Here is a 26700-nt window from a genome sequence, read left to right on the forward strand (position 1 = left end):
GGCGAACTAATGGTGATATGGTAGCTGCTTCCATCACTGGTGCCGTGTAGAGCTCCCTTAGTACAGAAAGCAAACATTAGTATTTTTCATGCAACTGTAGTTTTTCTTTATATTGATTATGAAGATTTAAGTGTAATTGAAGAATGCCTCATTGCCTAATGAAGTGCCCACAAGTAGTGCTAGTACTGATCATGAGCTAATAATTGTGTATGATGCAGGACTAATGTTACTGACGCCTGAGCGTCCTGCAGCCGCGCAATCTGCAGACTTCTATCTGTGATCATGCCTCTGGCACTGCGGCCATTTCTGTAGACTATAACAGACTATAGTAGATCTATTCTGTGCAGGGAAATTAATGATAGATTTCTTTTTTTTTTGTTTAGGTGGATTTTGCAAACCAAGAAAGCCAGTTGGCTTTTTATGGTTCCATGGAGTCTTCAGGGCAAGACATTCGGGACATCTATGAAATAATATCGGAGAGAAGGTGAGTTTTCTCTGCTTGTGGAAAATACCTCATTTCCCAATCACTATCAGGTTTAAATGGTTTATGTAAGATTATTTTAGCAATGTGGTTTGTTCAGTGTTTTCAGGTTGGATATTCAGGGCTATCATGCTGTCTTTGTTTCTTTCCAGGAGTGATGATACCCGAAGGGGATCATTCCATGAATTAACTACCACGGAGCGCACTTACTATGATAGTGCCCGGACTACTGGGACATACCCGGAGGAAACGAGGAGAGAGCACCCTGCACGGAGCAGAGAATTCTTCCCAGACTGGGAATCCTACCAGGGCGATTATTATGAGCAGCGATTCTACGATGAGTCAAGAGAATATAGAGATTTTAGGGATCCGTACGAACAGGACATCCGGGAATACAGTTACAGACGAGAAAGAGAACGGGAACGAGAGCGCTTTGAGACAGATCGAGAGCGAGATAGTGAGCGGAGGCAGACAGAACGTAGCCAAAGTCCAACCCATTCAAGAAGACCTCAGAGTCCTGCTGCCTCCCCATCACAGTCTGAAAGAATTACCAGCGACCCAGAGCGGAGAATTTACAGCCGCTCATCCGACCGCAGTGGAAGTTGTAGTTCTGTCTCGCCTTCAAGGTTTGACAAAGTCGACAAAGCTAGGACTGAACGTTATATAAAAAGTGAAAAACCAGAAAAGGAGCGTACGTTTGATTCAGATCGACCTGATAAAGAGAAACGACTACTGCGTAAGGAGAAGACTGAGAAAGGTGAAAAAGACAAATCCGAGAGGTCGAAACGAAAGTCCAAAAACCACTCAACAAGTTCCCAGTCTTCTGAAACAGATCAAGACAATGAAAAAGAGCCCGGCTTAGAGAAACAAAAAGGGAGTACTAAGCAGCTGTCCAAAGAGAAAAACGACAAGGAGTGCACATCGAAAAATCGCCTGGAACTTATGCCTTGTGTGGTTCTGACGAGAGTGAATGAAAAGGAAGGGAAGGTCTTTGATACTCCTGCAATAGATAAGGCTTCAAAAAACAAGCTAGATGGTGAAACTATAAAGTCCCCTTCATCAGATCAGAAAATTCAGATGATCAGACTAGAGCAACCGAAGTTTGAGCAAATTAAAGCTGAATCCTCAAGAACGAAGTTGCCAAAAGAGAAGTTACTTTCCAGCCACATTGAAGTCGTGGACAAAGAGGGCAAACAGAAACTAAAAAAGCACTTAAAGTCCGAACAGCCTGCAGAGGTGATCATGTCTGCAGACCTAGACAAGTTAGAAGCCCGTAAACGACGCTTCGCTGACGCCAATTTAAAATGTGAACGACAAAAACTGGACGTTCGAAGGAGTAACCAAGAAGAAGAGGATGGTCGCTTAGGCTCAAGGAAACCACTCGAGCCTGTGTCTTTAAGAGACTTTTCCATAGGTCGGGAGGTCGATTTTGAAAGGAAAGGTTCCAGGAAAGATCTTTTAAAGAGAGAAAGTCGAAAAAACAAATCTGAACGTCTGTTCACCATCCACAGCCCCAAGGATGGGCAGGATCTGTTGTCTGTTGGGATCCCTGGTCGGTCTAATACAGATCTACAGTTTCGTTCAGGAGAATCTGGAGATTTAGGAGAATTTGACTCCCTGGAACAAGCTCCTAAAAAGATGACCTTCCTGAAAAACATTCAGAGACATGCATTATTGTCAGAAGATAATGATAAGGACTCCACTAAAGATGACAGAAAAATGTACATCCATCTGTCCCGAGAAATGGCAGGCATGGAAAGGTCTGAAACAGAAGAAAAACTTGCAATTGACATTGATCACACTCAGAGCTACAGGAAACAGATGGAGCAAAACCGCAAACTAAAGCAGCAGATGGAACTCGAGATCCTAAAGTCCGAAAAGTTCAGAAGTCCAAACAAAGAAGCAGAGGAATATGAAAGGCGCAGCCTAGTGCATGAAGTAGGGAAACCTCCTCAAGATGTCACCGATGACTCCCCTCCAACTAAAAAAAAAAAGAATGATCATCTGGATTATGAGATCATCACCAAGCCAGAAAGACACTATAGAAGTTCTCGCCAAATAAGCGATGAGCCTGAGAGAATGGCTTGTTCTCCCGGGATGCGACCTTTTGGATTTAATGAGGATGATTATACAGTTGACTCACCAAGGTTAATACCTATCAAAGAATTCAAAGAGTCTCCCCATGTGGACGAGAAGAACACATTTCCCAATGTGACTTACAAAGATGAACATTTGAAGTTGCTATCCAATGAATCTGTCAAGAAGGAAAGTACTACTGATCCTTCCAAGGGTAAAATCATTGCTAGCCCCGAAGAAGAATATAGCAAGTGGGATAATCACCTGAAACAAGAGAGTAACAGAGTGGATGTCAGCTTTCCCAGTAACATTATAAAGAGAGAGTCCATTCGAAAGCGTCCCCGAGACCTGGAACCCGGGGAGGTCCCATCAGACTCTGATGAGGATGGTGATCTAAAACCAGCTTCCCCTAAAGTCTCTTCTTTGTTGGATGGATCCAGGTTTTCTTTTTTATTACGGGATGGAGAAGATAAGTTAAGAGACAAGGAAGAACGATTATCTGGCTCATTGGAAAGAAATAAGTTTTATTCTTTTGCTTTAGATAAAACCATCACCCCTGATACAAAAGCCTTGTTAGAAAGGGCAAAATCTCTCTCCTCTTCTCGTGAAGAAAATTGGTCTTTTTTAGACTGGGATTCCAGATTTGCAAATTTTCGCAGTAATAAAGGTAAGGAGAAAGTTGACTCTGCTCCCAGACCTATACCATCGTGGTACATGAAGAAAAAGAAAATAAAGACCGATTCTGATGGTAAATCGGATGACAAGAAGGAGGACCACAAGGAGGAAGAGCAGGAAAAGCAAGAACTCTTTGCCTCTCGTTTCCTTCACAGTTCAATATTTGAGCAAGACTCAAAAAGACTCCAGCATCTGGAAAGGAAAGATGACGATTCGGATGTAGGCGTGTTTCGTCCTTATGGCAGACAGCTTTCTTCTGACGGGATCAGTTACTCTTCAGATCTTGTACAAGAGCCCGTGGTCCTGTTTCACAGTCGATTTGTTGAGCTCACAAAGATGCAGCAGAAAGAGAAAGAAAAAGAGCAAAAGCCAAAAGAAGTAGAAAAAATTGAAGAAAAAGAGATTAGACCAAAAACTCCCGAGTCTTCTCCAGAACACAAAGAACGAGAGAACAAATCACCAGTGTCGGTTGTGCCAACACCAGCAACACTTCCACCACAAGAGCATACAATGCCAATCCAAGAAAAGGTCACTGCTGACAAAACGCCACCACAACCTCCGGAGATGGTGGAGGAGAAACCAGCTGAACCTTGTGAACCAGCTGCTGAGGAAGCCAAACCTCCTAGCGTGGTCATTCCTGTTCTTGCACCAGCCCACCCACCATCCCCAGTGGAAGTTAATCCAGTTGTTGAAGAAGCTGAGGTACCAGATGTGATCACACCTCAAGCACCACAAGTCCCAGAACAGTTGATGAGTGTAGAACAGCCTTCCTGCTTGGATACAAAACCACCTACACCAGGAGCTTCATTCTCTGAGGTCAGCGCCGACCCAGTCACCGACCTGAAAAATGATTCACCTACTGTTTCTCCCCCCAAGACTGAGAAAAAGATAGAAGAATCTGTTGAGACCTTTGAAGAAAAGACTGCTGCATTAACTAGTGCTGAAACAGACGTATGCCAGAAATCAGAGCCTGCCCCAGATGAAGCTGAGCCTCTTATTCCTGAAAATGACACGGAAGTAGAAGCTCCTAATGCAGTAAAAAATAAAAAAGCCCCGAAAGGCAAAAGGTCAACCGCTTCAGATAAACCGGCCACTAGAAAAAGTGTGAGGATTGACCGTGAGAAGCGTAACAGGTCCTCATCCCCACGCGGAGAGCCCCAGAAACACCTTGAAATGAAAAGTGAACACGAAAGAGGTTCGAGAAGCTCTGCAAAATCTCCCAGTGCCGTCCCAGAACCGGACGTCTCAGAACCATCTCTTCCCCGAACACGAAGAAATGTTAGATCTGTTTATGCCACCACAGGCGACAATGATGGAGTGTCTTCAGTCAGAGAGTCCACAGAGACATCCCGATATACAAGAAAGAAACCAGAAAAAGATGCTGCAGAACCTCCAGCTACTGCTCCTCCAACCCCAAGAAGAGGACGGCCACCTAAGGTTCGCAAGAAAACCATCGATGATGTATCGCCTATCAAAGCAGAGACAATAAAGCAAGAGAACGAGGAGCCTGACATTAAAGAAGCAACTGAAAATGCGAAACCGGTAGAGGGATGGCGGTCTCCACGATCTCAAAAACTTTCTCATTCTCCTCTATCCAGCAGCCAACAGGGTAAGAAGAGTAAAAGTGACTCTGCAGCACAGGCCCAGGAGAGTTCAGCAGAAACCAATGAAGATGGTAACGAAAAAGCAGAACCGCAGGAGGATGAGGCTGGTAAGACCAGACTAGAAAAAGAAGAAACCAAGGGCAATAATCCAGATCCAAAAGATGTGGAGCCGGAGAAATGTCCAACCGAGAAACCACTTACTGAATTGCCTGACAAGAAAATATCCTTGCTAGAGAAGGCTTCGAAACCTAAAGTTGGAAGACCTAAAAATCCCAAGAATATTCCTCACTTGAAGAAGGTAGAAATTCGTCTCAATGCGGTTGATGTGAAGGACGCTCTGAGGCCTCACAACGATACGGAGCCCACGGTAGTTTCTCCTTTAAAAATCAAAAGTCCACAGAAAGAAGATATTGCCTCTCCGCCTTTCACAAATCCACCAGAATCTGCGTTCCCTGAAACTATTGACAAAGAAACAGTGGTAGAATCCAAGATTTCATCTGAAGCCGTGCAGCTGGCACGACAAATAGAATTGGAGCAAGCAGTAGAAAATATTGAGAAGATCACCGAAACAGCTGCCATTCCCTCCTATAAAGACCCCCAAAGTGGAGGCGTTTCAGAGACTCGCCCAGAAGAAGAGGGGGATAAACCCGCGCATCAGGCCAGTGAAACCGAATTGGCCGCTGCCATTGGGTCCATTATATGTGACATTTCTACTGATGCTGAAAGCTTTCCTCCTGCTCCACCATATCCTCCAGAACGGGAAGCTGAGATTCCTCCTGAATCTACGACTGCTCCTGCTACCACCCAGCCAGATGACCTGCAGCCTGAGACCGATCAAGCGGTGAACCTCTTACAGAGCAATGCGCCCCCCAGTTCTGGCAGTACAGCCCCTGCACCTGACGTAACTGAGCCAAGAGAATCGATGGAGAACAAACAACCAGAAGTTACTTTCACAGAGTCTTCAAATTCTGCCAAAGAAACCGAAACACTGCGGGAACTTCCTCCGAAACAAAAGGGTCGTAGCAAGGGCAAGAGAAGGCGAAAAGCTGGCAAGAGCCGTGACACCGTAGACAGCAACGTGTTTGTACGTGAGAATATTCAAAGCAAATCTCCTGTAAAAGATGAAAAGGTTTCTTCAGACGAAGGTCAAAAGGGACAACCAGGAGAAGAGTCTGCATCCTCAATCCCTCATAATCCTGCCATGGACACAAGCTTGAATTCCTCCTCTGACACAGTTTCCAAGGAAGGAGATGAGGAATTTAAAGAAGAAGAGATATCGGGCACTACGAATATGAGCGACTCGCCCCAAACTCTCTACATCGATGATGTCAGTCAGAGCAGCTTCAAACTACGCTCCAGTACCGAAAGTGCTCCCGTTACCCCGCCCAGCGTGCCCACTGCTGTTCTGTCTGCCACCGCTGGGAAAGCTGGTGCTCCAGTGTCTGCTGCCCCTTTGGCACATTCATCTCCAGCCATCCTGTCCGACTGGATAGTTAGGCATGAGGAGAATTCTTCCATCTCTACTCCTCCTCCTCCTGCGTTACCTCCTGATACAAAGGCATCTGATGTGGATACAAGCTCCAGCACCCTAAGGAAGATACTAATGGAGCCAAAATATGTGTCCGCTCCCAGCAACACCACCAGTATTGTTACAGCCTCCATCTCCGAGCCTCTCCCTGCGTCACATGTAGAAGAACATTCCCCTCCGCCTGTTGAAGCAATCAAGCCAGTGTCCGAAGAAATATCAGCTGTTCCTCTAGCCAACACTGTTGTCCCACCAGCTGCAGAGGCCCCAGCCTTTCAAGATAAGGGGCTAATAGTTCCTCATAAGACCACCTCTGTTATCAGTAGGATACCTCCCAGCTTTGATCCTGATGATTTAACAAGGAGAATGCTGCCAAAGCATGCACAACATCAGCCCGCTCCACCGTGCATCCCATCTCAGAAGATCAAAGGGAGACAAAACGCTAATGATGGACGGGCCTGTATCAAGCAGACCGTGACCGTGATAGAGGAGCGACCCACAGAAGCCGGGCCAAGTTCTGGACTTCGAGTGAACACCTCACAGGGAGTGATGGTATTGAGCTACTCTGGCCAGAAAACTGAGGGGCCCCAGCGAATCAGTGCAAAAATCAGCCAGATTCCCCCAGCCAGTGCTGTGGATATAGAGATCCAGCAGTCAGTGTCAAAGTCCCAAATCAAACAGGAACCACTCACTCCATCGCAGATGTTGCCAAAAGCGTCTCCAACTCCCTCCGTCTACCAGTACAATGCATCACCAGTCATCTCAAGCATAAAGCAGGAGAAACCAGAACCGATCCACATCAGTGTTCCAAATACGTCCTCGCAGACCGGAGCAGTGAAAGTACTTACCCAAAATGCCGCACCAGTCCTGATGCACAGCCAGATGCTGCCCGGTCAGATGGGGCCTTCTGGTAAAAAGATGTCTGAGGTGTTGGAGTCTAAAGTGCTTCACACGACGAACATGAGCCCCCACCATTCTTCACTACCAAGCAAGATCCCTCCAGAGGCAAATCATGTGGCATCTGGATCTAACACATCAATAGACCGGGCCCTACCACACCTAAATATTAAGCAGGAGCCGCATTCACCTTGTTCTGCCGGCCATTCTCCGTCTCCATTTGCCAGGTCCTGTCACCCCAGTGTTACAGCTTCTTCTGCCTTAACTAACAACGCCTCTGTTATGCTGGGACCTGGAATACCAGTTCCTCCGTACATCCCGAGCATGCACCCAGAACAGACAGTCATTATGCCCCCACATAGCGTGACGCAGCCCGTGTCTCTGGGGCACTTATCCCAAGGTGATGTGAGAATCAACACCCCACCGCTGCAGGCCATACAGTATGGCATCCGGCCAGAAGCTCTTCACTCTCCTAGAGCTGCCATGCAGCCTCAGATGGATGTGCGACCTCAGAGGTCCAGCACGCCACAGCCAGCAACTATACGAGAAGTGGTCCACCCCACAATGTCTTCCAAGCACGCTGCAGACGAGGAGATGCGTTACCACCACACTGTTGGCAGAGGTTCGGCTCATGTCCAGCCTGAAGTCCTGGTTATGCAGCATGAATACCGCATGCCCACCCCAGGGATGCGTCTGGATCCGTACAGCGTGCCACAAGACGTCATGTTGTCTCGCGATGTCCGCATGATGATGCACATCTCTGCTGTTGGTGAACATCATCAAGAGTCCAGACGATCCCGGACCCCTGAAGGTCCAGTGAAGACCCCTCCGGCCAGCAAAACGCCTCAGCCTGTGAAGGACTTGGCCAAACAACCTGATGTCAAACTGTCTCATTCCCAGCACAACGATGCCAGGATGCTGAGCGGCCTGAACTTATCTCAGCCAGTGGTAGTGTCGCACAATGTGCCTCTCATCCATCCCTCCGGGAGCTCATTTCATGACTATCGCCCGGTGTACACGGACATCCGGAACTATCACCCTGCGGCTCCGCTGCCACATCCTCCGTTCTCTGGTGCGTCGGCCATGGGCCTGCAGTCGCGTAGTATGACCCCGTCCCAGGTGAGAGCGTGTATAGGGATATCCGCACATGTTATGACATGAGGGAGAAAAAAAAGAAATCCACTAGTGATGCACACTCCTAAAATAAAAACAGCTTTTATTAATGTACAGACATAAACATATGTATAAAATATCAATGAAACCCAATGAACCGCACACGGATGCAAACATGGGCCAAGTTGCCATACCAAAAGGAAGACATAACTGCATAATTCCTGCCTATAAAGATGCTTATAAGGTGATTTTAGTTACGTATGAAAAAACGTTCATAGACTATTCTCAGCCAAAGCTGCATTAAGCTAAAATGCCTAGCGCGAGATAGAGTCATATGGGCCCAAAGTATGCGATGCAGCAGAAAGCATGCCGCTCGTGATGACCCATGGCTCATGTAGCCCAGACAGCCGTATCGCTGTAGGTTACAGCTTCATCAGGGGAGTGACTGTAATAATCTTACAGGCATCTTTATATACCTGCTGTAGGCTTTTCTTGTGTCTATTTACTGTTGGATAACTGGATACATCTGGCTGCAGCTATTTGTGATTACTATTAATTATTACAATATTTCAGATTTACCGTACATACTTGAGTATAAAGCGAGCTTTTCAGCACATTTTAGTGTGCTGAAAACGCTCCCCTTGGCTTATACTCGAGTCCCAGAAAACGGCGTTGGAGCAGCGGTCACAGGAGGCAGGAGCCATCTGCTGCGGCTAACTCCTGTTCCCACTTCTATAGAGAAATGAATATTCACTGCGCTGTCAGTGAATATTCATTTCTCTGTAATAGCTCGCACAGTGGCGGCCGCCGGCTTCCAGCAGCTTCCGGGCTATCACAGGTGCCCGCTACTTAAGAGTTATGAATATTCACCTCTCTCCACTCCCATAGGTGTGGAGTGAATATTCATTACCTTAATGGGTGGGGACATGTGATCGCCCAGCTGCTGGTGGAGCTGTGGGCAAGATGCAGCGAGGGCGCGCAGGTAGGGAAGTAGGATTTTTTTTTTTTTTGCTTTTCTCATGGGAGCCATACATACAATGATGGGGATGAAGAACTGTGCATACAAGGATAGGGAAGAAGAGCCATGCATACCAGGATGGGGGATGAGGATCCATGCAGACAAGGATGGGAATGAGGAGCCATGCAGACAAGGATAGGGATGAGGAGCCATGCATACCAGGATGGGGGATGAGGAGCCATGCAGACAAGGATGGGAATGAGGAGCCATGCAGACAAGGATAAGGATGAGGAGCCATGCAGACAAGGGTGGGGATGAGGAGCCATGCAGACAAGGGTGGGGATGAGGAGCCGTGCAGACAAGGATGGGGATGAGGAGCCGTGCAGACAAGGATGGGGATGAGGAGCCATACAGACAAGGGTGGGGATGAAGAGCCATGCAGACAAGGGTGGGGATGAGGAGCCATGCAGACAAGGATGGGAATGAGGAGCCATGCAGACAAGGATAGGGATGAGGAGCCATGCAGACAAGGGTGGGACTGAGGAGCCATGCAGACAAGGATAGGGATGAGGAGCCATGCATACCAGGATGGGGGATTAGGAGCCATGCAGACAAGGATGGGAATGAGGGGCCATGCAGACAAGGATAAGGATGAGGAGCCATGCAGACAAGGATGGGAATGAGGGGCCATGCAGACAAGGATAAGGATGAGGAGCCATGCAGACAAGGGTGGGGATGGGGATGAGGAGCCATGCAGACAAGGATAGGGATGAGGAGCCGTGCAGACAAGGATGGGGATGAGGAGCCGTGCAGACAAGGGTGGGGATGAGGAGCCGTGCAGACAAGGGTGGGGATGAGGTGCCGTGCAGACAAGGGTGGGGATGAGGAGCCGTGCAGACAAGGGTGGGGACGAGGAGCCGTGCAGACAAGGGTGGGGACGAGGAGCCGTGCAGACAAGGATAGGGATGAGGAGCCGTGCAGACAAGGGTGGGTATGAGGAGCCGTGCAGACAAGTGTGGGGATGAGGAGCCGTGCAGACAAGGGTGGGGATGAGGAGCCGTGCAGACAAGGGTGGGAATGAGGAGCCATGCAGACAAGGATAGGGATGAGGAGCCATGCATACCAGGATGGGGGATGAGGAGCCATGCAGACAAGGATGGGAATGAGGAGCCATGCAGACAAGGGTGGGGATGGGGATGAGGAGCCATGCAGACAAGGATAGGGATGAGGAGCCGTGCAGACAAGGGTGGGGATGAGGAGCCGTGCAGACAAGGGTGGGGATGAGGAGCCGTGCAGACAAGGGTGGGGATGAGGTGCCGTGCAGACAAGGGTGGGGATAGGGATGAGGAGCCGTGCAGACAAGGGTGGGGATGAGGAGCCGTGCAGACAAGGGTGGGGATGAGGTGCCGTGCAGACAAGGGTGGGGATGAGGAGCCGTGCAGACAAGGGTGGGTATGAGGAGCCGTGCAGACAAGGGTGGGGATGAGGAGCCGTGCAGACAAGGGTGGGGATGAGGAGCCGTGCAGACAAGGGTGGGGATGAGGAGCCGTGCAGACAAGGGTGGGGATGAGGAGCCGTGCAGACAAGGGTGGGGATGAGGTGCCGTGCAGACAAGGGTGGGGATGAGGAGCCGTGCAGACAAGGGTGGGGATGAGGAGCCGTGCAGACAAGGGTGGGGATGAGGAGCCGTGCAGACAAGGGTGGGGATGAGGAGCCGTGCAGACAAGGGTGGGGATGAGGAGCCGTGCAGACAAGGGTGGGGATGAGGAGCCGTGCAGACAAGGGTGGGGATGAGGAGCCATGCAGACAAGGATGGGGATGAGGAGCCATGCAGACAAGGATGGGGAAGAGGAGCCGTGCAGACAAGGGTGGTGATGAGGAGCCGTGCAGACAAGGGTGGTGATGAGGAGCCGTGCAGGCAAGGGTGGGGAAGAGGAGCCATGCAGACAAGGGTGGGGATGAGGAGCCATGCAGACAAGGGTGGGGATGAGGAGCCATGCAGTCAAGGGTGGGGAATAGGAGCCGTGCAGACAAGGGTGGGGATGAGGGGACAATGCATACCTGGCTTATACTCGAGTCAATAAGTTTTCCCAGTTTTTCGTGGCAAAATTAATGCCTCTGCTTATCTTCAGGTCGGATTATACATTATACATGAATATATACGGTATTACATTGGTTTACATATTGCACCTTATAGTATATTCCAATCTTTCTGTAGCTCATCTCCAGTATGCCTTGTTCTCACTGGTGTGGGATATCCCAATACCATTTCTTTATCCCTTAGAATTTTTGGGGTATTATATGGTGACTGCTATATACATTTATGCATGGCTTATACTAATTCTATGTACCATTAATTTAATTACCGTATTATGATGTTATGTCTACCATCTGGTATGTCACCTTGGCCCATGTTTGCATCTGACTGTGCCGCTCAGGTTCTCATTGATATTTTATATATATATTTTTATGCTTGTGCACCAGTAAAAGCCGTTTTTATTTTAGGTGTACACTTCACTAGTATATTTTTTTTCCCCCTCCCTTATGTCACATGTTCTTTGATACATGATGCAGTACTCTGTAATGGCTATGTAGGCTGTGCACCCATTTTTGTATGTTCTTATCTGCACATGTTAACGCACGGGGCCTTCACTAGTTACAATGGCTGTCTGCATAAGGCTATGTTTCCACGGTCCGGGAGCTCTGCACTTTGGACGCAGCGGATACCCCGCTCCGCCAAAGGGCCGCCCCCTGTTGTAGGTGCGGTAATTCCGGATGTGTTCATTGAACCCAGGTGGAATCACCGCGTCGTATTCATAGACCGGGTTATTTATCTTGTGGAGACGGAGCGTCTCTGCAAGATAAATGGACATGCTGCGGTCTAGAAAGACGCACCGCATGTGCGTATACGTAGGGAAGCCGAAGGCGGCCGTTCACGCATAGTAGAGATGGGATTTCATAAAATCCCCTCCAGTATGCTGTAACATCTGGACGCTGCGGATTAGACGCTGCTGATGTACGCAGCGTCCAATCCACAGCAAATCCTGAAGGAATCCTGAACGTGGAAACATAGCCTTAATCTACGCACAGCCAGAAACATGCATATAAGCGAATGATAAAAAATGACAGAAGCACGCAGGTAATCCTGTGTCCTCGTGCCGCAGACGGGTACCCAGATGCAGAGCATTCACCCACACAGGCCTCACTTCGGGCACCACCGAACTCAGGACTCATCACTAGTGTTTGAGGACGCTGCTCTTCTAGGTATTATCAAGATTATGCAGGACACCTCACAGATATATTTAATTGAATTTTCCTTTATCTTTTGACTTTTCCTTCTCTAACACTTGCATGTTTTTCTTCTAGGGTGGTCCTGACAATGAACATTCACACACAAATCCGCCTGTACGAAGCAAGACACCACAAATCGGCCAAGATCCCAAAGTAGTTCAGCCGTCTGTCAGCGAGGCTCATCATGCGGTGCTCAGCAGGCATTCTGGTCAGATGGAGCGGCATCTTCCGAGAGCGGCGGTGGACACCTCACAGACCTCCTATCCTTCTCCTGTTACCATCACTATGAAACAAGAGCTACCCTCCCCCCACCAGTCCCAGAAACAGGCCGCCTTCATGTCCTCCACAGCCAGCACCCTCCAAAGGGCCGAAGTCCAGTCTCTGTCCAAACCAGAACCTCCACAAAGATCCGTGGACATGGTGCAGCTGCTGACGGTGAGTGAGTCCTTGTGAAAAGTATTCACGCCCTGGGGACAGCTCTGTGTTCAATCTTATTACGTCATTAATCTGCAGCATCTTTTATGTGAGCTATGAACCACATGTGACAAAGTGGAGCACAAACTCCTCTCTGATGTGATATTAGGCGGTTGTAATCCCTCCTGCTGACTGTTACCTCTGATTCTCCGCAGAAATACCCCATCGTGTGGCAGGGCCTCCTGGCGCTGAAGAATGATACAGCCGCGGTACAATTGCACTTTGTGTCTGGGAATAATGTGTTGGCGCACAGGTCTCTCCCTGCTCCAGAGGGAGGACCCCCACTGAGGATAGCCCAACGCATGCGACTCGAGGCCACTCAGCTGGAAGGGGTAGCGCGCCGCATGATGGTGAGTGGTCACATTAGAAAGGATTGGCCTGTGCCTGGTGCTCAGATCACCGGTCACCATTAATGTGTTTTCTGCTCGGTCAGTGCCATATTTAATCTAAAAGACATAAAGGGTTGTGCAGACTCCAGGTCCGTTTCTTTCATCCGCATTTCATCATCCATGTTCAGACCATGATGCACGAACCAACCGCACAACTCCTACCCTGAGCGTGACAGCCTCGTATATCCTCTGTGGCTGCAGAGTTCTTGTCAGGAGATGCCCGGTCGGACCATGCCTAGCAGTCTGTACTATGAACCCCAAACTGCGATGTGCAAAGCGACATAAGACTAAAAATCTCTTCCCAGTCACTTGGTGACCGAGGAAGTAGACGGCGCTCTGCTCTCGTCCTGGCAGCAGAACCTGACGCTGCAACTAGTGCAGATGATCGTACATGCTGATTCTTCCTCTGTGTGCGCAGGTGGAGAGCGACTACTGCTTGTTACTGGCTCTTCCGTGTGGTCGTGACCAGGAGGATGTGGTAAACCAGACGGAATCCCTGAAAGCTGCATTCATCACTTACTTACAGGCAAAGCAGGCGGCTGGCATCATCAATGTGCCCAACCCAGGGTCCAACCAGGTAGAGTGGCCTCCTGTATGGATGGTGTGTGTGTGACGACCGTGCATGCAATCACCACCTCTCCTTCTGTCTCCTTTTACAGCCGGCCTACGTCCTGCAGATTTTCCCACCCTGTGAATTTTCAGAAAGTCATTTGTCTCGTCTCGCACCGGACTTGTTAGCCAGCATCTCCAACATCTCTCCTCATCTAATGATCGTCATTGCATCGGCATGAGACCGCTAGCCGCCATCGCACACCAAACCGTTAAGAAACAAATCGCTGATTGAGTGCCGTGTCCACTCTTCTTCGGAGGACTCGCGGCTCGCTGGACAGAGCGGGCGATGCTGCTTCCCGGATGTTTACATGATGTTTATGGACAAGCTGACGCATACAGGTGGCTCGATGCAGCGTCACGGAAGATGACCGATTCCACGCCCAGAAAGCGCGGTGTCACAAGATGGTGGCTGTGATTTGTGTGCTTGATTTTTATTTTATTTTTTTTAGAAAAAAAAAAAAGGAAAAAAAAAAAAAAAAGCTGAACCTGCCTTTGCACTAAATTAGTGACATGGACCTCTGTACAGCATTCCCCGCCCGTCTACCCCTTCTGCGTGTGTCATATTTTGTGCGACATGCTGTGATATTGAGAAGCCTGAACACAATGGACAAATGAGCAGAAACTTGTGAATATTTGACTCCTGACCGAGCAAAGGCGCAAAGGACATCTGCTAATAATGAGGTGGGCACATCGGCAGCCGGTCTCCGCCATCTTCTGCTCTGGTCTCATCTGCTCGGAGGACTTCTCGCTCCTTTCCATTTGAGATGTACAGTTTACATGGGGAAAACGTACAAAAGGGAGATCTATTTTCCTTTCCTCGGATATTCTAGGACTCTCCATGGTGTGTGTATATAAGTATATAATATATATTATATATATATATAAATATATATAATACTGACTTTAGAGAATCAAAACCCACGACATAACATTTTTTTTAATCTGTGCCAAAAATGTGTTTTCAGAAAGAATCTTATTTTCATACTCAGACGTATCGTCCCTCATTTGTAAGTGTTTTCATTGCGACATTTCTCCGCTCATCGCAGTCTGGGAGGAAACGTCATTCACTTGGACAAAAGACTTTTTAACCTCCCTCCTCCCAACATTTCCCTTTTATTTCGTCATTTTTTTTTTTTCCAGACACCTCTTAATTTATGGATTTTTCCCTCTCCCATCCTGGTTTTTTTTTTTTTTTTTTTCGTGTGTCCATTGGATTACAAACTTTATTAAAAAAAAAGAAAAAAAAAAAATCAGCTCTAGTTTTTCAGCCATCAGAGTAACGTGGGTGCTGTCCACTGGTTCGGAATAAAGGGGTTGTGCAGGATTCAAGCGACTTCTTAGACACTCCACTGAGGGAGCTGACCCCTATAGACAGGTGAGATTAGTATATGTCCTGGACAGCCCCTTTTATTTCATGCACAGTGTGTATATTGGACGTTGGCATGCAGCAAATATCACGCAGAGCTGCTTGTTAAGTGTTTATGTTCTGTGTGACTTTATCTTTAGGCCTCTCTCATACTGCTGCCCCTCTGTCCATGGTGAACACTTACTGACAGTGCAGGAGACCGATCTCACTGCAGACCCCTCACGGCTTCCATTGTACACTTACAGTGGGTACGGAAAGTATTCAGACCCCTTTAAACTTTTCACTCTTTGTTTCATTGCAGCCATTTGGTAAATTCAAAAAAGTTATTTTTTTCTCTTTAACCCCTTCACCCCCGGAGCTTTTTTCGTTTTTCGCTCCCCTTCTTCCCAGAGCCATAAATTTTTTATTTTTCCGTCAATATGGCCATTTGAGGGCTTATTTTTTGCGAGACGAGATGTACCTTTGAACGAAACCATTGGTTTTACCATGCCGTGTAACAGAAAACGGGGAAAAAAATCCAAGTGCGATGAAATGGCAAAAAAAGTGCAATCTCACACTTGTTTTTTGTTTGGCTTTTTTGCTAAGTTCACCAAATGCTAAAACTGACCTGCCATTATGATTCTCAAGGTCATTACAAGCTCATAGACACCAAACATGTATAGGTTCTCTTTTATGTAAGTGGTAAAAAAAATGTCCAAAGTTTGCTAAAAATAAAAAAATAAAAATTGCACCATTTTCCGATACCCGTAGCGTCTCCAATTTTCGTGATCTGGGGTTGGGTGAGGGCTTATTTTTTGCGTGCCGAGCTGCCGTTTTTAATGATACCATTTTGGTGCAGATACATTCTTATGATCGCCCGTTATTGCATGTTAATGCAATGTCGCGGTGACCAAAAAAACGTAATTTTGGCGTTTTGATTTTTTTCTTGCTACGCCATTTAGCGATCAGGTTAATCGTTTGTTTTTATTGATAGATCGGGCGATTCTGAACACGGCAATACCAAATATGTGTAGGTTTAATTTTTTTAATTGTTTTATTTTGATTGGGGCGAAAGGGGAATGATTTGAACTTTTATATATTTTTTGTTTTTTTAAACACCTTTTTTTTTTTTTTTAATTTTGGCATGCTTCAATAGCCTCCATAGGAGGCTAGAAGCATGCACTACACGATCGGCTCTGCTACATAGAGGTGAAGCACAGACCACCTCTATGTAGCAGAAATGCAGGTGTGCTTTGAACGCTGACCACAGGGTGGCGCTCAAAGCAGTCGGCCATCAACAACCATAGAGGTCTCAAGGAGACCTCTGCTTGTTATGGCAATGCACCGATGACCCCCGATCATGTGACGGGGGTCAGCCGTGCGAGCACTTTCGGCCGCGTGGCCGGGAGCGCTAGTTAAATGCCGCCGTCAGCGTTTGATGGCGGCATTTAACTAGTTAATGGGTGCGGGCGGATCGCGATTCCACTCGCGCTCATTGCGCGCACATGTCAGCTGTACAAAACAGCTGACATGTCGCGGCTTTGAGGTGGGCTCACCTCCGGAGCCCACCTCAAAGCAGGGGATCTGCCAGCTGACGTACTATTCCGTCAGCTGGCAGAAAGGGGTTAATGTACACTCTGCACCCCATCTAGACTAAAAAAAAAAAAAGTAGAAACTTTTGCAAATTTATTAAAAAAGAAAAACTGAAATCATATGGTCATAAGTATTCACACCCTTTGCTCTGCATTGATAAGCACCTTTTGAGCTAGTACAGCCATGAGTCTTCTAGGGCAGGGGTCCCCAACTCCAGTCCTCAAGGCCCACCAACATGTCATGTTTTCAGGATTTCCTTTATCTTGCCCAGGTAATAATTGCATCACCTGTGCAATGCAAAGGAAATCCTGAAAACATGACCTGTTGGTGGGCCTTGAGGACTGGAGTTGGGGACCCCTGTTCTAGGGAATGATGAGACAAGTTTCCCCCCCCCCTGGATTTGGGGATCCTCGGCCATTCTTCCTTGCAGATCCTCTCCAGTTCCGTCAGGTTGGATGGTGAACGTTGGTGGACGCCATTTTCAGGTCTCTCCAGAGATGCTCCATTGGGTTTAGGTCAGGGCTCTGGCTGGGCCGGTCAGGAATGGTCACAGAGTTGTTCTGAAGCCGCTCCTTTGTTATTTTAGCTGTGTGCTTAGGGTCATTGTCTTGTTGGAAGGTGAACCTTTGGCCAAGTCTGAGGCCCAGAGCATTCTGGGAGAGGTTTTCATCCAGGATATCTCTGTACTTGGCCGCATTCATGTTTCCTTCAATGACAACCAATCGTCCTGTCCCTGCAGCTGAAGAACACCCCCATAGCATGATGCTGCCTCCACCATGCTTCGCTGTGGGGATTGTATTAGGCAGGTGATGAGCAGTGCCTGGTTTTCTCCACACAATCCGCTTAGAATTATCACCAAAAACGTCTATCTTCATCTCATCAGACCAGAGAATCTTATTTCTCATAGTCTGAGAGTCCTTCATGTGTTTTTTTTTTTTTTAGCAAACTCTGTGCGGCTTTCATGTGTCTTGCACTGAGGAGAGTCTTCCATCGGGCCACTCTGCCATAAAGGCCCGACTGGTGGAGGGCTTCAGTGATAGTTGACTTTGTGGAACTTTCTCCTATCTCCCTACTGCATCTCTGAAGCTCAGCCACAGTGATCTTGGGGTTCTTCTTTACCTCTCACCAAGGCTCTTCTCCCACGATTGCTCAGTTTGGCTGGATGGCCAGGTCTAAGAAGACTTCTGGTGGTCCCAAACTTCTTCCATTTAAGGATTATGGAGGCCACTGTGCTCTTAGGAACCTTGAGTACTGCAGAAATTCTGTTGTAACCTTGGCCAGATCTGTGCCTTGACACAATTCTGTCTCTGAGCACCTTGGCCGGTTACTTTGTCCTCATGATCCTCATTTGGTCTGACATGCACTGAGAGCTGTGAGGTCTTATATAGACAGGTGTGCGCCGCTCCAAATCACGTCCTATCAGTTTAATTACACACAGCTGGACTCCAATGAAGGAGTAGAACCATCTCAATGAGGAACACAAGGAAATGGACAGCATGTGACTTATATATGAGTGTCTGAGCAAATGGGCTGATTACTTATGAGCATGTGATATTTCAGTTTTTCTTTTTTAATCTGCAAAAATTTCTACATTTGTTTTTTTTTTCAGGCAACATGGGGTGCAGAGTGCACATTAATGAGAAAAAAATGAACTTTTTTGAATTTAGCAAATGGCTGAAATGAAACAGAGTGAACAATTTAAAGGGGTGTGAATACTTTCTGTACCCACTGTATGTATCAGAGCTTTATGGAAGCAAAACACTGCACGTGAAAAGCCTCAATCATAAGGAGGATCTGCCGTAGAATCAATGAAGTCCATGGACACACTGGCTGTGTGTAGAGGCCTATACGGTGGGGCGGCCATGTGGGGAGAGGCCCATACAGTGTTGTGGGGAGAGGCCGTGTGCGTAGAGGCCCATATAGCGGGGCGAGTGGTGGCTGTATGCAGGGGGGCCATACATACAGGGTAGAGGAGAGATGGTAAACCAATGACTACTGTTTGCTGTTATCAGCTACTTCAGGCTGGAGAGAGAATGACGATACCAACATGCTTTCCAGTAATCGTCCGTCTGCCCCCACGATGAATGATTTCTGCACCATGTGAAAGGGCCGGACACACAGAAGATGAGGGGAGAGGACTGAAGTGACGCCTCATCATGTGATTGCTGCCGGCACGTTCAGCGTCCGCACCACTCCTGTCATTGTCCTGTTATACAGCGGGCAGTCTGCTGTGAGCTCTCCCAGAATGCAGTGCTGCATTGGCGCCCCTTGTGGCCACCATTTGTTGGACGCCATTCACTTTCTATACCTTGTAAGCCCTCGCTCAGACATCTGATTTTCCTCCGTGTTCGCTCTGTCAGGTTTTAAATCAGTGATTTTGTCATATGCCAAAAAAAAAAAATTTTTTTTTTTGCAAAACTTCTGCTGCCTGTTACGATGTTCTAAATGGGCGGCACAAAGATGGCACACGGACGGCACCTCCATGGTGGACCTATCTGTCATGGCATGAGTGACTTGATCACACTCACACCTGTCTCTACCCCAGACACAATAACTTAGAGCAGACGTCTGAGTGAGGCTTGCGTTCACACACGTGCTGTAACTCACATGTTTCTCCACCGTCCTCGCGAGCTCCTACGGCAGCGGATGCCGCCATTATAAGACTCATCTGGACCTCGGCCTCCTGGTGCAGACGTTTTCCCAGGTTCTGAGCTGAAGAGTGCGGACTTAACCCTTTCTGTCCACAGTTTTCAGTTTTGCACTTTTGTTTGTTTTTTTTCCTTTCCTTCCAAGAGTTTCTTGTATTTTTCCCCTCTCTATGCCCATATGGGGACTTTGGTTTTCTTTGCTAGACGATTTGTAAGTTTGACAATATTAATTTTACCGAAAAATAAGGGGGGGGGGGGGGGGAGGGGATTGCAAGTGTGAAGGTGAAAACAGTGCCGTCCTTCCCTTGTTTTTCGCTTTTATTTTTACAGCGTTCTTTGTGCGGTAAATAACTGGAAACTATTTTTGTGATCGGGGCGATTAAAATGAAGCCAAACTTATAGTGGCGGGGGGGGAAAAAAATCAGAAGGTTAAAATAAAATGGAGTTGCTGATTCCGACAATGTTTGGGTGGGAGCGGATGGCTGATACCATATTGGGGACATGTAACATTTAGATCACTTTTTGTTGTTTTTTTTTTATCTGAAAAGCTTCAATTCTGGCATTTTTTATAATTCTATTTCTTGCACTACGTCTTTTACCTTCCATGTTAACTAATTTTAGTCTTTGATAAGCTGGACTTTTCCCAGACCCAGCAATACCAAGGATATATATATTTTTTTTTAACCCATTATATTATTACATCGATAGCTAAAAAAAAATCTAAAAAAATACACATTTTCTTGCCATTAAAGACCTGTACCAAAGTAGAATTAGCATTGTCAATCACGTGTTAAATGCACAGAAAATCCTGTGTCGTTGCACCTCATTCACACGGAGACGCTTTGTTAAAGGTAAATGTGAAGCTTTTTTCTGGATATCCTAAAGCGGGGGTGACCATTGTGGAAACTATGGATCCAGCTTAAGAGACCACCCCAGGATGACAGAAAGCGGCAGCAGAATCAGGGCATCACATTACAGCGGAGACCTCAGAATCTGATGAGCCAGGACCCATGAAGAATCCGGCCGTATGAATGGCGCTCTGCTCCCAGCCGGCTGTTGTGTCCCTGATGCAGGAAGGATCCCTGAGCGCTGTAGTATAGACGAAGCTCCGCACATCACACTATATTCTGCCTGACTGTTACCAAGAGTGGATCATCGAGGCTAAAAAAAAAATCCCATCCTGGGTCCAACTGCCTGCAGCCGGAACCTCCTACCTTGCTGACAATGGTGAAGAGTATTCCCAAAACCACAATTTAGTCTATAGGATTGGGGATAACTTCCCGTTACTGGGGGTCCCGGTGATCTCTGGAGTCAGTCTCTATTGCCCCATCATGAACGGAGTGGAGAAAAACCTGCTCATTGTCTATGGGGCTGCTGGAGAAAGCGGGGCGCGTCACTCATCCATTTCCAGCAATCCCATCAAGGTCGAGTAGCTTCACTTCAGCTCCATTTAAGATGGAGGTTAGAAGACAAGTGATAGCAATTAGTTTACATTTAGTCTTTTGCTCTCCTCCTTCCCTTGTGTAAATTTTCTTCTGACTTTCTGAAGGGACAGGTGGTACTGTTGAGAAGTGTATCTCTTTTTTTTCATTTTCTATAGATACTTCTTGTGGTTCGCTCCTGTCTGTGTGGCTCCATATGGATGGTAGTGCTGATCAATGTCTTTTATTTATATATAAATAGGGCAGTGCTGACCCATCACAGGGTTAATATTTTGAGGGTACAGGGACTTTATACCTTCCTGGCCATATCTGTGTGCTAGAGATTAAGTGATGTTACCTTCAGCTTCTGTCTCTCTATGGGTTTATCTTTCTATTTGCTGTGTCCCTGTGATGTAAGGGACTGCTAGGAGACAGGTGTAACTTGCTGCTAGGAGATGATGTGTAACTTGCTCACTGCTAGGAGATGACAGGTGTAACTTGCTTGCTGCTAGGAGACTGGTGTAACTTGCTCGCTGCTAGGAGATGACATGTGTAACTTGCTCGCTGCTAGGAGACGGGTGTAACTTGTTCACTGCTAGTAGATGACAGGTGTAACTTGCCCGCTGCTTGGAGATGGGTGAAACTTGCCCACTGCTAGGAGTCGGGTGTAACTTGCCCACTGCTAGGAGACGGGTGGAACTTGCCCACTGCTAGGAGACGGGTGGAACTTGCTCACTGCTAGGAGACGGGTGGAACTTGCTCACTGCTAGGAGACAGATGTAACTTGCTCACTGCTAGGAGACGGGTGGAACTTGCTCACTGCTAGGAGACGGGTGGAACTTGCTCACTGCTAGGAGACGGGTGGAACTTGCCCACTGCTAGGAGTCGGGTGTAACTTGCCCACTGCTAGGAGACGGGTGGAACTTGCCCACTGCTAGGAGACGGGTGGTATTTGCTCACTGCTAGGAGACGGGTGGAACTTACTCACTGCTAGGAGACGGGTGGAACTTGCTCACTGCTAGGAGACGGGTGGAACTTGCTCACTGCTAGGAGACGGGTGGAACTTGCTCACTGCTAGGAGACGGGTGGAACTTGCTCACTGCTAGGAGACGGGTGGAACTTGCTCACTGCTAGGAGACGGGTGGAACTTGCTCACTGCTAGGAGACGGGTGGAACTTGCTCACTGCTAGGAGACGGGTGGAACTTGCTCACTGCTAGGAGACGGGTGGAACTTGCTCACTGCTAGGAGACGGGTGTAACTTGCTCACTGCTAGGAGACGGGTGTAACTTGCTCACTGCTAGGAGACGGGTGTAACTTGCTCACTGCTAGGAGACGGGTGTAACTTGCTCACTGCTAGGAGACGGGTGTAACTTGCTCACTGCTAGGAGACGGGTGTAACTTGCTCACTGCTAGGAGACGGGTGGAACTTGCTCACTGCTAGGAGACGGGTGGAACTTGCTCACTGCTAGGAGACGGGTGGAACTTGCTCACTGCTAGGAGACGGGTGGAACTTGCTCACTGCTAGGAGACAGGTGTAATTTGCTCACTGCTAGGAGATTGATGTAACTTGCTCACTGCTAGGAGATAACGGGTGTAACTTAAGCTTATTTCACTCTTGCGTCGGTACGGGGCCGTCGCAATGCGTCGGCCCGACGTACGTTGTGCAAATTCGGCACAACGTGGGCAGCAGATGCAGTTTTTCAACGCATCTGCTGCCCATTCTATGTCCCGGGGAGGAAGGGGCGGAGTTCCGGCCACGCATGCGCGGTCGGAAATGGCGAACGCGACATACAAAAAAACGTTGCATTGAACATTTTTTCGTGCCGACGGTCCACCAAAACACGACGCATCCAGTGCACGACAGACGTGACGTATGGCCATACTTCGCGATCCGTCGGCAATACAAGTCTATGGGAAAAAAAACACATCCTGCGGGCACATTTGCAGGATCCGTTTTTTCCCCAAAACGACGCATTGCGACGGATTCCAAACGACGCAAGTGTGAAAGTAGCCTTCCTCGGCCTCGCTGCTAGGAAATGACAGGTGTAATTTCCTCGCTGCTATGAAACGAGTGTAACTTGCCCGCTGCTAGGAGATGATGGGCGTAACTTGTTTGCTGCTATGAGACAGGTGCAACCTTCCCGAGATGATGGGCATAACTTGCTTGCTGCTATGAGATGGGTCAGATGCTGATTCCATGAGTTTTTAAAGCAGGGTAACATTTCTCAGCACCACTGCTGCCAAGCTAAGTAAAGTGTAGAGTTATTTCCTTCTCTAGCTATAGTTAGAGCTGAATTAAAGGTATAGGAGTGTTTCCTTGTAGAGATCTTATTTTTTTTGTACTCAGCCCTAGACATACAGGTGTTTCTCACATTAGAATATATCAAAAGTTGAATGCAAAAAGTGAAACTCGTACATTGTAGAGTCGTCATTACCCAGAGTGATCTATTTCTCAAGTTTATTTCTGTTAATGTCGAGGACTATGGCTTACAGCCAATGAAAACCCAAAAGTCCTTATCTCGGTACATTAGAATAATTAACAATAAACACCTGCAAAGGTTTCCTAAGCGTTTATAAAAGTCCCTCAGTCTGTTTCAGTAGCTCCACAATCATGGGGAAGACTGCTGACCTGACAGATGGCCAGAAAGCAGACACTGATACACTCCACAAGGAGGGGAAGCCACAAACGGTCATTGCTAAAAAAAAAAAATATAGCATATTAATGGAAAGTTGAGTGGAAGGAAAAAAAATGGTAGAAAAAGGTGCACAAGTAACCGGGACAACCGCAGCCTTGAAAGGATGGTTAAGAAGAGGCCATTCAAAAATTTGGGGGCGATTCACACGGAGCTGACTGCTGCTGGAGTCAATGTTTGCAGAGCCACCACACACAGACGTGTCCAGGACATGGACTACAAGTGTCACATTCCTTGTGTCAGCCACTCATGACCAATAGACAACGCCAGAAGCGTCTTACCTGGGGCAAGGAGAAAAAGAACTGGACTGTAGTCAGTGGTCCCAGAGTCTGGAGGAAGAGTGGAGAGGCCACAATCCAAGCTGCTGGAGGTCTAGTGTGAAGTGTGACATCAGGACTCTTCAGGCCTACAGACAACCACCCATTCTTGCTAATATGCGGGGACAAATGACACCGCAAGAAATGACCCGGAAACCATCTGCAGTGACTTTGAAAACTTGGGTAAGAAAGTGAAAGAACTGGGAGCGCAGGTGGCCATGGAGCAAGGAGGTGGAATAAGATTCTGCAGGTGAACAACTGGCTACGTTGATGGTGCCATCAGCAAGGCTTTGTATTTCTGGATCACTGAGTGAATTACCTGTACGATGGACTACTTGCTACAGATGAGGTGCACCTTAAAAAGACTGGAAAACATGTATTTGGAAGTCGCCTTGCTACACTCATCAGGAGAGCTTTAAACTAGAACAATGTGGGAAGGGAAGCAAAAGGCAAGAAAAAGCCATACGCCTGACAAATACTACAGTATTGAGAACTCTGCTATTAGAAGTGGATAGGAAGAACAAAGACAAAAAAACCTAAATAATAAAAATATTGGAGGAAGAGAAACCAATCACAAACTAAAATGTTTCTATACAAATGTACAAAGCATTGGCAACAAACAAGGAGAATTGGAACTACTAATGCAGGAGAAGAAATATGATGTCATTGGAATCACTGAAACTTGGTGGGGCAATACACACGATTGAAATACAAGGCTAAAATGATAAAACTTATTTGCAAGAAACAGACTTGATAAACGAGGAGGACGTGTCGCATTGTATGTTAGAAAAGCATATATCTGCACAAAGATTGAAGCTTCAGAGACAGGGAGTTCTGTGGAAACTGTTTGGGTAAGAATACAAGGAGAAAACAACAAAAACATAGCTAACTTAGCTAACATAACTGAATTCAAGTCTCCAGGCCCAGATGAATTACACCCCATAGTACTGAAGGAGATGGCAGAAGAAATTTTTGAACCACTCTCTGTAATCTTTGAAAATTTTTGGAGAACAGAAGACTGGAGAAGAGCAAATGTTCCCATCTTCAAAAAGGGGAATAAGGTGGACCCAGGGAGCTATAGGCCGGTGAGTTTGACTTCCATACCAGAAAAGATCTTTGAACAAATTATTAAACAACATGTATGTAAGTACCTGGATAAGAATTAAGTGATTAACCAAAGTCAGCATGGGTTTGTAACTAATAAGTCATGTCAGACTAACTTAATTTCCTTTTATGACAGAATCACAGACTGGGTGGATCAGGGAAATGCTGTAGATATAGTATATCTTGACTTCAGCAAAGCATGTGACAAAGTATCTCACACCATCCTTATTGAAAAAAATGACTAATTATGGAATGGACAAGGCAACTGTTAGGTGGATTCATAACTGGCTTAGTGATCAGACCCAAAGAGGGGTCTTAAATGGCTGCACATCCAGTTGGAAGAATGTCTCAAGTGGGGTACCACGGGGTTCTGTCCTGGGCCCTGTATTGTTCAACATCTTTATCAATGATTTAGATGAAGGAATTGAGGGTAAACTGATTAAATTTGCTGATAACACAAAGCTAGGAGGGATAGCTAATACTAGAGAAGAGAGAGTATTCTAAAAAGATATAAATAAACTGGAGCAGTGGGCAGCAACTAACAATGGTTTTTAACAAGGAAAAATGCAAAGTACTACATCTGGGCAATAAAAATGAAAAAAAGCATATACAGAATGAGAGGAATAGGGCTAAGCAACAGCATGTGTGAAAAAGACTTGAGTATACTAATAGATCACAGGCTGAACATGAGTCAACAGTGTGATGCAGCAGCAAAAAAGGCAAATGCAATTCTGGAATGTATTAACAGAAGCATACAGTCTAGATCACGTGAAGTCATTATTGCCCTCTACTCCTCTTTGGTCAGACCTCACCTGGAATACTGGGTCCATTTCTGGGCACTACATTTTAAAAAAGACATCAACAAACTGGAGCAAGTTCAGAGAAGAGGGACCAGAATGGTGACCGGTCTGCAAACCATGTCCTATGAGGAGCGGTTGCAGGATTTGGGAATGTTTAGCCTGCAAAAAAGAAGACTGAGAGGAGACTTAATAGCTGTCTACAAATATCTCAAGGGCTGTCACATTGTAGAAGGATCATCATTATTCTCATTTGCACAAGAAAAGACTAGAAGCAATGGGATGAAACTGAATGGGAGGCGACACAGATTAGATATTAGAAAAAACTTTTGATAGGGTGATCAATGAGTGGAACAGGCGGCCACGAGAGGTGGTGAGGTCTCCTTCCATGGAAGTTTTCAAACAAAGGCTGGACAGACATCTGTCTGGGATGATTTAGTGAATCCTGCTTTGAGCAGCCGGTTGGACCAGATGACCCAGGAGGTTCCTTCCAACTATAACATTCTATGATTCTAAATTTCCACAGTCAGTGATGGTTTGGGGAGCCATGTCATCTGCTGGTGTAGGTCCACTGTGTTTTATCAAGACCAAAGTCAGCGCAGCCGTCTACAAGGACATTTTAGAGCACTTCATGCTTCTCTCTGAAGACAAGCTTTTTGGAGATGGAAATTTCATTCACCAGCAGG

General features: G+C 47.0%; 1 protein-coding gene across 5 annotated transcripts in view; it reads left to right on the forward strand.

Annotated features, from left to right (window-relative positions):
• The window catches only part of SPEN (spen family transcriptional repressor), a 76541-nt gene extending 61997 nt beyond the window's left edge, over nucleotides 1-14544 (forward strand). For all 5 annotated transcript variants that reach the window (XM_069742665.1, XM_069742667.1, XM_069742666.1 and 2 more), the window contains 6 exons: nucleotides 384-484; nucleotides 634-8377; nucleotides 12696-13055; nucleotides 13250-13444; nucleotides 13902-14060; nucleotides 14143-14544. In XM_069742665.1, coding sequence (XP_069598766.1) covers nucleotides 384-484; nucleotides 634-8377; nucleotides 12696-13055; nucleotides 13250-13444; nucleotides 13902-14060; nucleotides 14143-14274 — 8691 coding nt within the window. In that variant the 3' untranslated portion in view covers nucleotides 14275-14544. The remainder of the gene's footprint in view (nucleotides 1-383; nucleotides 485-633; nucleotides 8378-12695; nucleotides 13056-13249; nucleotides 13445-13901; nucleotides 14061-14142) is intronic.
• Nucleotides 14545-26700: the final 12156 nt, after the last annotated feature.

The sequence above is a fragment of the Ranitomeya imitator genome, chromosome 10 (assembly GCF_032444005.1).
Source record: "Ranitomeya imitator isolate aRanImi1 chromosome 10, aRanImi1.pri, whole genome shotgun sequence".
NCBI classification, from domain to species: domain Eukaryota; kingdom Metazoa; phylum Chordata; class Amphibia; order Anura; family Dendrobatidae; genus Ranitomeya; species Ranitomeya imitator.